Raw genomic sequence first — 12,443 nt, forward strand, 5'->3', positions numbered from 1 at the left:
CATCTGAACAGGGAAAGTACTGGTTCACTTAGGTACAGGAGACAACATGATCCAGAATGCGGATTCTACTTTGGGTCAAAGCTGGCAAGAACTGGAGACAGGATCAAATGGTCCTGGAGGCAGAGAGGTTAGCAAGAGGAGTCAGCAGAGATCACATGCATAATTTCTGTCCTGTCTCTCCTCTGGGAACTTCAGGGTACTATCTGATCTGTTTCACTTTCCAAAGAGCTGCTCTGAGGCTCACTTGACTGGGTGCCAAAGAAAGGTCATTCATGCATAGAGAATCCATTTCCAGAAGCAGATCTGTTTACAAACTGGAAAGGCATCCACTAAAACAGGGGGAACAAAAGAGTTTTTCTTTACAAACCAGTCCCTGACCCTTGCCTTTAGCGAAGGTTCCCATTTTCTTTGGCAGGTTTTTCCTGCTCTGTAGCCAAGCACAACTGAGCTGGCAGAGAGCACGTCCTTGCTGGATCTGTAAAGCAGACGGCTGAGGTCAAACTTGCCATCATAGAGTAGCAGTTTGCGACATACAAAAAAAAGTAGCACTTTCACCTCAAAGTTTAACAATCTCTACACTGTTACACGTGAGAAAGCAGAAGATGGATTAACATTTGACAGTATGGTACATAAATGGCATTTGAGGGCTGCCAGCTGCTTGTTAGCTCCCCACAATGGAAAAATCACCTATAATAAACAGAAACTTGCTGTCCGGTGAAGTCAGGGAAAGAGTGAGATTATTTGGGAATCTTATCTTTCTCTTATACATTATTCACTTTTTTCAAACATTTTGACCCTTTATTGTATCTGATCTCTCGTGACGTTTTGAGCATAGTTTTAGAGTTTAGTTCTGTAGGAAGTTGTGCCCTGTAAAGTTGATGCTATCTCATTCATACTCACAGGATCCAAGGTGCTGCCAAGAACATTTTTGCTTCAGTGATCCAAAACCTATGCAAAATAAAAGGGCTAAAAATTGAGTGCAATTCCTAAAGTTTATCTTGTCCAGTGTATGAATTCTAATGTACCAAACAACTCCATAAAGCTTATAAATGTAGTCTAACCTGCATTATTTTTGTATTATGTCATCATCAACATTTTTACAACTTTTATAATCTGGTACTAGAGGATATTCCTAATGTTAACTTCCTAAAAGTAACTGGCTAACCATTCCTGTTAACGTAGAGATTGCCTACCTATTTTTTCCCCAAATGTTTAACTAGCTGAAATTTCTTAGTTTTTGCTTTTTATTGAATAATTAATCCATTGCAGCTATGATTAATTGTGTAGTAATTAATAAATGCAATGCTGAGTATTTTTACTTAAACTGAATGATAAAATTTGAATATGTAAAGCATCTTACTTCCAAAACATCTAAAATGCTCACCTATACTGGAAAGAGAATACTGTATTCAGATGTTTAAAATAAATCTAAAGGGCTTGTTTTTTCAAATGCTGATTAAAAATGACGGTTTCTGTGTCTTGTGAGAAGCGATTACACACAAACGTCAGCTTTTTAGAAATGTTACAGAAGTAGGTCTTTGGCTCTTTGGCCATCGAAATTTGAAGAATAAAGTAATGCTAATTCAAATGTATGCCATGGAAATAATTCAGTCAGAAAGTATGGATCTGAACCCTAGTTTTGCTGTTTTAGTTTTATATATGTTAATTTAACATCTAGTATGTACAAAAAAATCAATTAAATATGAGAGACACATAGATGAGTAAGAGGATGGCCCTTGTTCACAAGGTGCTAGGGAGAGAGAACAATTTACACAGCTGATCTCAGTTTTTGTCTCCTGATCTTACTCTGGGATTTTCATAAGGAGCTTAATAAAGGTTAAATCAGTTAATGGGGACAGTAATATTACTTGTTCCTGGTATATAATATATTCATTAATATTCTAATGGACCCAACCACTTCATTAAGTAAGTATGAAAACATTCTCGGAATCCAGTGCCTGTATTTGAATACCAGCTGGCTACATGGCTTTGGGTACACTACCTAACTTCTTAGCTTCTCAATGTACTATAAATTCTGACAATTGCCATTACTTCCTTTGTTGAAAATTAGACTGTGTAATAGTTCAGACCCAGTGTAGAATGTATTTTTATCACTGTTATATGATGTTTTTAATTCTTCGGGAAGATACTTAGAAGGGGAATAGTTGGGTGGAATGCAATTTCTGTTTTTAGATTTTGAGGACTCACCATACTGATTTCCATAGTGGTTGTACTAGTTTGCATTCCCACCAACATATAGAAGTATTCCATTTTCCCTGTTGCCTTGCTAGCATCTGTTATTTGATTTATTGATGATAGCCATATTACAGGGATACATTCATATCCATTTATAGCAGTACAATTCACAATAGCTGAAGCTTGGAAGCAGCCAATATGTTCATCAACAGATGAGTGAATAAAGGAAATATGGCATTTATGCACAATGAAGCTCTACTCTACCATAAAGAGGGAGAAATTTGATTTATTTGTGGGAAAATGGATGCAACTTGAGAGTATAATGTTGAGTGAAATAAATCAGCACACAAGTTTAAATATCACCTGACGATAAACCCAAAGCATAAACTATTACAGAGCAAAATAAAAGATCAATAGTAGGAAATAAGGACATGGGTGTTTTCCAAAAGGGAAGGGAACCAAGATATGGTGGGAAGGACAAGGGGTGAAAAATGTACATGGACCAACTCGCCATAAGAATGTAATCATTACAGACTGCAAACATGCACAAATAAAAATTTTTTAGAAAGAATGTACCACGTAATAAATACTCCCCTGAAGGTGATGGTTATCACCCTTTGGTATAATTTGTAAATTCAAAACTAAGAGGTTGTACAGAAGTTGTGCAACTGACTCATATAAGTTGCAGAGATGAAATCCAGCCAAGTCTACATTTTCCCCTCTCCTTTTATAAAAACATCTTTAGAGATATAACCATTGGATAACTTTGACGGATATTTACTGAGTGTGTCCTCAAGTCCAATTTCTCTGTTTTCTGTTCACATTACAGACCACCAGGTGAGCCGGGGTCAAGTAAGATCATGAAGCTGGAATCACTTATTGGACCCTAAGCATGCTGGTGTCCCCCTCACTGAGCCATGCCTGAGAGCTGAGCTCCTGGTGTCTGGTTTGCTTGTGTGTGTGGTGTGAATTAGTTTGCAGAATCACTCCCTAATGATGGCGGAGAAGTTACAAGTACCTGACAACCCCCAAGAAGGCCGGGGGAAGATCAAGAGGGACATCCTGAGGTATACCAAGAAGGCCTGGGTTCCTCTGGATGAGCAGCTGTATCCTGATCCCAAGGAGGAAAGCCAGACTGCCACCGTTGCCCTGCTGGGTGAGCAAGGCTCTCAGGAGAATGTGAGAGAACAAAAATCTGTAGGTGATGAGGAATATGGGGCTTACAGCTAGCAGGCAGATGAATTCAGAACATAGACTTTGCTTTGAAGAAAGTTCTATGAAATAGACACTTCTGACTTTGCACACACTCAGAACACAGACTTTCTTGGCAGAAATAGATCAACTGAGGAATGAATTCTGCTTCCTTTTCATTCCAACTCCACCTCATTTTAAGTCCCCAGGATTTGCAAGCTGTATAGATCCACTCCCTTGGGCAGAAAGCTTCTTTCAGGATACCATGATTTTGAAGACTCTTGGAATTGTGCATGTAGCCTTGATAATAATGTTTGTAATGTAAAGAGTAATAAGTAAGAAAATACTTCTCCCTCCTTCCCAAGATGTAACTGTAAGATGGCTTTTCTTCTTAGCCCCTCATCAAATTTATTCTACCCTTTCATGTTATCTTTATTGAAAAAACAATCTGCACCTCTCAGGTCCACCGGCTTTCTTGGTTCACCTGATACTTGTGAGCAGATAATGCAGGCGCCCACTGCCTGGTAGGATTAAGTCATAGATCATCAGCCAATAGCAGACAGTAGCTAACCTGAATGTAAATAAGTATTTTACAGGAAATGTTCCCTTTACGTCCTCCTGTTTTGCTTATTTGCTGAGCCAGTGCCAAAGACCTATCCTTAAAAGATGTGCCTTTTCTTTGGTTTTTCTCCGGTACCGAGAACCGAACTCATGACCTTGAGCTTGCCAGGCAGGTGCTTTTGCCGCTGAGCTAAATCCCCAGCCCAAGATGTGCCTTTTCAACACAGTGCGCCTTCGGCAATCCAGGGACTCTAGTGCAATTTGTCCCTGGAATGAATGCAAATTTGGCTTCTAACCTGGCAGAGAATCCTTGCAAATAAACATCACTGGCTGGCTGCTTAGGTAAATGTCCTGATTCAGTAAGGAGAGGCTCTGTGGTGATTTACACCTGACAAGAGAAAGACAAATGTCTCAAATGCTTTTTTACCCTTGTATACACCAGGTAATAGAAAAATTATTCTAACATCTCTTGCTTCTTACTGATTTATTTTTCTGCTCTAACACTTTCTTTCTTTCTTTCTTTCTTTCTTTCTTTCTTTCTTTCTTTCTTTCTTTCTTTCTTTCTTTCTCCTTCTCTTCCTTTCCTTTCCTTCCTTTCCTTTTTGAGTTCCTCTTGGCAACTTTATACTGCATTCTCAGGAATGGGCAGTTATAGAAAACAGGAGGTTGGGCCTTTGTGGGAAAAATGAATAAGCTTACATGTGACTAAATATGTAGGAAATAGAACTATTGAGTGGTGGCTGAATGATAGTGAAGTTATTTTAGTTGGTTGTGCTTTGACAACTGATCTGTTTCTTTCTTAGCTATAGAAGATTCCAAGAGGGAAAGTATCCAGCAGTGGCTGGACTCTGGATTTTTGTAAGTGTTTCTCTGTGCTTTATACATTTCTCTTATAAAGATCTATGCAAACAATGTGCATACCCTGCTGACCAAGGTGGGCTACATAGAGATTTTAATATTAATTGTGTACTTACTGGCTTATTCTATTATTGTAAAAGCAGTATATCAATAGTTAATGCTCAAATTTTTTGGACCAAATTTACATGCTTATATCTGATAGTCTGAACAACTACTTTAAAGACAACAATATGCAATAAAACAACCATTGTTGGATTCCTAGCATCTTGTTTTGTGAAATTCTGTATCCTTTCTAATGTTTTCTTCATTCTCTTTAAAATAAAAAATTAAAAGTAAAAAGAAAGATTTTAAAAAGTACAGAATAGAATGTTACTTTAGTGCCTGACTATCCATTGGTTTCCAAAAATGCTCTTTTAATAAACTAACTCTGTGCTTGCACTCATCAGTTTAGTTTAAAAACCAATTCAGTGTAATTTATTTAAACCCATTATTTGACTCACATTTTTTTTCTTTTATAGTATCTCTGTAAATGAAAACGTTCAACAACTCATCAACCACACTGGTAAGAGAAAAGAACCCAGAAGCAGTTCTCTTTCCTAGAGCTGAGTGAAGATGTATGCGTGGAAATGTATATAAATGTACCTTCCTAAAATGAAAAGTATTACAGGCTCTAGGAGCAGGTCAGATCTCAGTCCTTTCATCTGTTTTTTTTTTTTTTTGTTTGTTTTGTTTTGTTTTGTTTTGTTTTGTTTTGGTTTTTCTCCGGCACCGGGAACCGAACTCACGACCTTGCGCTTGCCAGGCAGGCGCTTTGCTGCTGAGCTAAATCCCCAGCCCCCCTTTCATCTGATTTATAAGGCTGAGGCCCCAAAAAGACAGGTGCATCTGCAACAGCAAGTTAGGGGCTGAAGCCAAGGCTCTTGCCATATCTTCAACTCTCAGACTGCAGCAGGAAACTGAATGGGTTCTACAAATACACTGGCAAAGATATAAGTACGGAAATGAAATTGTTTAATTCTCCCTCATTTGTATTGTGCTTTGACTTCTAAATCTACTTTTTCTAATTTTTCATCTCAAAATTCTACTTATAATGTCTCTCTCAAATGATATATTTGTTCTAGAGATGAACAAATGATTGAATTGTAAAGCAAATAGTGCAAGTATTTCTGAGACAGAAAAATGTATCACATTTGTTTCACTGAGTTTTGATAAGAAAAATAATTTAATTTCAGGTCTTTTGGATTCCATGTTTATTAAATGGAATTCTGCTTTTGTTAGAATCTGTGGTCTCTTAATTAGAAAATGTCCTTATTTTAAAAATACCACTCAGGTTAAGAAAATGAACCCTGGTGATTATAAATAAAAGACAGTAGTTATTACAAAACACATTTTGATTTCATAGATGTTAAAATGTGAGAAAAGTTTTAATATTGACTAAGTTCCATAAACAATATATATAGAAAAAAGGACAGATTAATGAGTTTAATGATTGGGGGAAAAATTAGTAGTAGTTTAATGATTGGGGGAAAAATTAGTAGTAGTGACTTACTTTGCTGGTTTTAATTCTTTTACTTCCCCCACTGTTGTCTTATGTGAAGCTCTACTACTACCTACAAAAGTTTATTTAAATTTGGGATTTTTTTACTTTAAAAAAAAAGTGTATTATTTGAATTTCTTTTTCATCGAGCTGCTTTATTTTTTCAATATGAAATTCCATGATCCCAAAATTTCTAATGAGTTTTTTCTAATAAATCCAGTGTAAAAAGCTCTCTGCTCATAATAGTCCAAACTCAAGGAGGGGACTAAAACGTATGAAATACAGCCAGTATTTACTTCATAGTCCCCAACATTGACCTTGCCTGGGTCATGGTGAGAGGCCTAGCCCTAGTTTTGAGGTGTTCAGTAACCATACTAATATCCTCACACAGAAATTACAGACAAGTGATGACTTTTCATCTGAACCAAATCGTGAACTACAAAGTCAGCGACAGGAGATAAAGACCTGGAGAAAAACAGGGTCATCCACAAGCATGTCTCTGAGCTTAGAGGGCCACAGCTTCCACTGGCAGCTCTTTCATCTTCAGTAAGGCCTTTAATAATAATGGAATAGCTTCTTACAAATTCAATTGAGCCTTTACTTTTACAAGGCCCTCTCTCATCTATCAAATTTTTAACTCAGTGACCCATGTGGGCACGTGCTTAGCTCTCATTTCTGGTTTGCAAGTGAAGAATCAGAGGCACAGAGTTGTGAAATGCTGTGATTTGAGGTCACAGCTGATTAAAAGCAGATGGAGAAGCTGGAAATCCAGGCTTCCCTGGGCCTCTCGGTGCTCTGACGTCAGCCGTGATGCCAGAGATACACCCTGACTTTAGGGAAGCCCAAAGTCACACTGGGCAGCGTGACTTGTCAGATCCTAAAAGGTTATAGAGTGAATTAGCATTCATTTCTGAGTCAAACAACAAATCACTGTATACTTGTTGGCTTAAAAACCAGAAATTCATTCTCTCATAGATAATGGAGGTTAGAAGTTCAAGCTCAAGGTGTCAGCTGATCATTCGGCTTCTGGAGAATCTCTCCTTGCCTAGCTTCCTGTGGATCTATGACATTCTTTGACTTCTGTACCTTCCATCTTATGACTCTGTCTTCACATGGCCTCTTCTTCCTGTAGGATGACTCCTCTACTTGTAAAGACACCCATCATTGGATTTAGAACCCACCCTAATCCAACTCACAGCATTTCATTCCTCTGTGCCAAGTCTCAGAAGAGATCAGTAAGGAAACCAGCCTTGGAATGAGGCTCACTTTGAGTGAGGAGAGTAGTCATCTGCCTTCATTTCATTTCCACCCAGAACACAAGAAGGACCCCTTATTTAGAACTTAGGTTTTTGCAAATGCAGTTAGATAAGATTTTAACTATCTCTTCTCATTACATTCTTTTTTTCTTCATTTTTCTTCATCCAACTTCTCCTGTCTTAAAATCTTTCTCGTTCTGATAAGCTCTTCTCCTACTTTTGAGGCCTGACCCTAAGTTCCATAGTCTGTACAAGGGCCTTCCTGACTTCTGCACTGAGATGCACTTTCTTTTCTGAACACATACAAAAATCCTTTCTTGGTTCTATCTACATGGCACTTGGTTTGTGCTGCTTCAAGTTATTAGGAATATGATGCTTCTCCTTGGTGAAATTGTAATCCTTGCGGCAGTTTCTAGGGTAGGAACTATCTCTAAATCAGCCAATTGCACCAAAACTAGTGAAGTTGATGTTTTCAGATTTGAAATCTCAGATGAGATGAGACTTGAGCTAGTCAATGAAATAGGATATAATTTTAAAAATCAAAGGGGCAAAGCAAGAAGTAATCTGGTGGAAGTCATAGGAATTTGAACAAAGGCACAGAAATGAGAATAAAACTAAATGCATGTGGAAAAGCACTGGAAGGAGATGAGAGTGGAAAGATGGTTTCATACTAGGGAGCAAGACAAGTTTTTTTTTCTGTTAGACATGCTCAGATAATAAATATCTGAAGATCCAGAAAGAGAGAATCACACTTGATGTCATAGCACTGGGATGGTACAGAAGTATCATTTCAGGTTCTAGTTAAAAGGGATGGGAAGTTGCAACTGGGGTCTGGGATGAATATGATTTTGATGTCTTATCTCTATTTATCTGAAAGGGAGTCATGAATAATTTATGATAACAATTAGTGATAACTGATACAAGTGCAGGGTGAAGGAATAGAAGAACATGCATTACACCTTTGCTGTCTCTATTTTGGCAAGTCCTGAAGTCACTACAATGAGGAAATTAATGGCAGCTCCTAGTGTCTATCCTGACAGTGAAGAAGGTGCACTGCACATGTTGGGAAGTCATAGCAGACTAAGCGTTGATGAAACAAGGACTTACCCTGGAGGTCAGTGGGATGGGGAGGAAGAATTCACACTACCTGGAAAATCATTAGATATGGGGGGAAGGGAAGCAAAGCATTCCAGTTAGCTTCAAGTTTTTAAGCATGAGTCTTAAGTAGAATGTGAGCATCTCTCTTTTTTTGTAAGAATATGGGTTAAGAATTTGTTGTCTGCAGCAAACACACACTGCTCACTGCCTCTACTGAGTGTACTGATCATGCATGAGTTAAATGTGCAGAAAACTGCAGAATGCTATTATTTTAGAGCCCTGTGAAAATGTAATTTGATTAGTCTATTGGATGATATTCCAAAGAACCAAATGTCTTCCATGAATCAGTCAGAAATGCTTAGGAAAACCAAAATAAAAAATGCTTTCTAAGCCAATAAAGGTGCTAATTAGTGCCTTCTGCATATCTAACTACATCTTCTCCAGTAATACATTTTGCAGGGTTAAGTGTGGTATCTGCTGCTTCAGATGGCAGAAGTCCACCTAACAGTAGGGAGGGTGCCTTGAGACTCAAGTATCTAGATAGGAATCAGAAATGGAATTTCATCCCATGGAATGGGATGTATTCAGTAGAGCAAGCACTTTTTTTCCCCTCACTTTAATTTTCCCCCAAAACAATGCTTAGGAAATGCAACAATAGCAGGACTTATTTTCCTTTTCCTCTTCTCCCTCTCCTTTTTTTTTTTTTGGTTTTTTTCTCCGGTACCGGGAACCAAACTCACAACCTTGCGCTTGCCAGGCAGGTGCTTTTGCCGCCGAGCTAAATCCCCAGCCCCTCCCTCTCCTAATGCTTTTAGAAAATATAATCTGATATTTACAGCCTAATCAGGGTATCCTGAAAAGAAAAAAAAGGCAGAGAAAAAATTGAAATAAACAAATAGAGAAGTAAGTGTGAAAATAAGGAGGACCCACCTATTAGAGATTTCTATGGTGGCAGAGGTCCATCTATAAGGGTCCCACCTTCTGCCTGAGGAAGTCCCAAGCTTGATGCCTGCAGAGTTCAAGGAAATCTGGGAGAACAGTAGCAGTTTGTCTGTCCTGAAATGGTATTCCCTATTCTGCAGAGTCTTTCTCTCATCAGAGTATAGATTCAAATGCTTCTAGGAACCAGGAAGATAACTGCAAATGAAGGAACCAGGCAGAATAGAAACTGCAAAAAATCAGAGAGCAGATCACAGCCCTAAAGTCACCAGGGCAATGCTGCTGGCTCTCCAACATTTTAAGGAAAGTCTAGGAATCCCAATTCCTGTGCAAAGTGGCATACGGTGGGCCACCAGTTTGGGCCTCTCCATTCAAGTTCATTATTGATAATGGGCCAAGGGAAGTGGGACCTGACCCTGAGAAGCCCATCCTCAGGCTCTAGGAAGTTTATCTTACAAATTAAAGGCAGCCTCCTGGAGTGCTGGAGGAAAGGACATTCCTAAAGGTAAAATGAAAGAAAAATAAAAGCTCTCCAAGCACAAGGGATAATCGTTTCACACTGCCCTGTGCAAGGCTGTGAATTGCCTGTGTCCAAGTGCTGCAAATGCCCATTGCTGTTTCCTCAAAAATCAACACACACGGCATTGCCGTGAAAATAATACTTGATATCCAAGGATGCAGAGAGCCTGGGAATGTAAAATGGAAACCAGGAAGTGAATATAGTTAACTTTAATAATTGTATCACAATTTTATAAATAAGGCCTATCTTGTGAGCTTAAAAAAATTATATTAATTTTCCTTGGCATGTTTCCCTCCAAAAGATAAGCTTGTCAGCAGAAAGGCCAATATCTGTAGATAGACATTTGTGTCATTTTCAGCATCAAGAAGAAAGAGTACGAGGAGTCTAGGCAAGAATGTAAAAGCTGTATCTGTACCTCAGTGAGAATGGGTCTCGGGTCTCAGGTCTCAGTGAAGAGTGAATGCTGTCATTCCCTAATTGTTCCTGATGGCTGGGCCTCACAAGGTGCTAGCTGAATGGCAGAAGGTAGGAGGTCCTTCTCCCAGCTGGGGCTAAAACCAAAGGGCCATTGGACTAGAAAACCTCCCGCTGAGACCCAACTGGGCCCCACTGCAGATGAAAACATGTCACGTTTAGGAACTTCCTTTCCTCCAGCACTCCAGGAGGATGCCTTCAATGATGGCAGGGCAGAGAGGTGTGGTCCATGGGGACACTGAGATCCTAGGCGGAAACCCTGGGTAAAGGGCTCCAGATTCTAGATGACTACATTTTTCAGAGTGGCTAGATTTTCTGGAAGGCCAGAGTTCTTGAAAATTCAGTAAGACTAAGCTACATCTTTTCATCAGTATCTGAAAACGGGTCACTTCCTCCAACAATGTCTGCAGTTTACTGTGCCGCAGCATGAGATCCCTGAACTGTACATGCACATTCATTCACACTTCCTAGTAAACCCACAGCAATAGGTGAAAATAATAGAAGACTGAGGCCATGACAGGAGCACTACTATTGGCAGAGAATGCAAGCAAATACCATAAAAGTGTAATATTTTAGATGAGAAATTCTCAGAGACTCTCCAGAATTCTCAAGATGAGGCAAAAATGGAGGTTCACTTTGTGAGTTACATATAAATCAGTGCACAGAGATAGTGCTAAGAGGAATGGTGACAGAAAATAATGGGGGAAATGTCTTGAAATGGTAAATATTTATTTTACCTTTCATTTGGGCAACTTATTATTGAATTAATCTTGTCAGCAAATCTTTGCAACATGATTGTCTAAAACTTATGTTTGCACCTATGAGATTAATAAGCTAGTTGATAAGATTTTTCTTCATGTGACAACTTTAATCATTTGCAGTGGTTTTACAAGTTTGAGAAGTTCTGGGGTTGATACTGAATAGAGGGAGCCTAGTAAACAAGTGTGCTGCTATGCGTGCCTGAGTGAGAGATCTGTGTTTTGCAGTGATGAGTTTTCCAACTCTGACTCTTGGAGATGCCTCACACAGTAAAGAAAGAGTAAAATGGAAGAACACGTTCCCTGGAATGTTTTAAGAAGCAATCATATATTGTCTTCAAGTTATTGACCTCTGAAATTTACATACATGTTCCAATATTACTGTATTTTTCAAATACACATAAAGTTTATTCTCAGCAAAAGAAGGCAAATGCATATCATATTGTGACATACTTCCATTCAGATGTTGGTGTGTTTCCTGAAGATTCTGAGAAACTGGTTGGAGTCAATGAGAAAGTGATTAATGATGTCCACTGTGGGAATAGATTTGAGTGAGAGTAAAGCACAGACTTCATCTGTATCATCATGGTGTATTTCAACCTTTGAAACAGATGAATATTTCTCACCCTATCTGACTCTTGTGATGACAGAGTTTGACTTGTTCTGTAGGGTAGACATATACTTGTATATCTATTTTCTTACCCCATCTTAAAATTGTGGTTGTATATTCTGGCTTTAGATAAGAATTCACTCACATCTCAATGATATATCTCCAACCTTTATCTTTCTAGACCAGTGTTCCTTTTTCTTAGCAAAATAATTCAGCCTTTTAGAAATTCATTCAAAATTATAAATATTCCTAACTCTGCCCCTACATTTCACACACAGAGAAGTTCATAGATAACTTGAGGTCTATTCATAGATTCTCTACACAGAGAAGAATCCTGAACTCCCAAGTACAATACTTTATTATTTTCAGTATTCTTTCATGTTTCAGTTACTCAAGTTTGTACATTTTGTTTCTCCTAAACCTTTCTTTTTTTTTTTTTTTTTTT

General features: G+C 38.4%; 1 protein-coding gene across 6 annotated transcripts in view; it reads left to right on the forward strand.

The window, feature by feature from the left end:
* Positions 1-12,443, forward strand: part of Ccdc129 (coiled-coil domain containing 129) — a 127,283-nt gene that overhangs the window by 32,165 nt on the left and 82,675 nt on the right. For 5 of the 6 annotated variants that reach the window (XM_013510630.1, XM_005377517.2, XM_013510631.1 and 2 more), the window contains 3 exons: positions 3,026-3,352; positions 4,752-4,806; positions 5,325-5,368. In XM_013510630.1, the coding sequence (XP_013366084.1) occupies positions 3,190-3,352; positions 4,752-4,806; positions 5,325-5,368 (262 nt within the window). In that variant the 5' untranslated portion in view covers positions 3,026-3,189. Of the gene's footprint in view, positions 1-3,025; positions 3,376-4,751; positions 4,807-5,324; positions 5,369-12,443 lie in introns of those variants that run through there. The other variant, XM_005377522.2, reaches the window with a different exon arrangement.

The sequence above is a fragment of the Chinchilla lanigera genome, unplaced genomic scaffold (genome assembly GCF_000276665.1).
Source record: "Chinchilla lanigera isolate Chin_1 unplaced genomic scaffold, ChiLan1.0 scaffold00009, whole genome shotgun sequence".
NCBI lineage: Eukaryota > Metazoa > Chordata > Mammalia > Rodentia > Chinchillidae > Chinchilla > Chinchilla lanigera.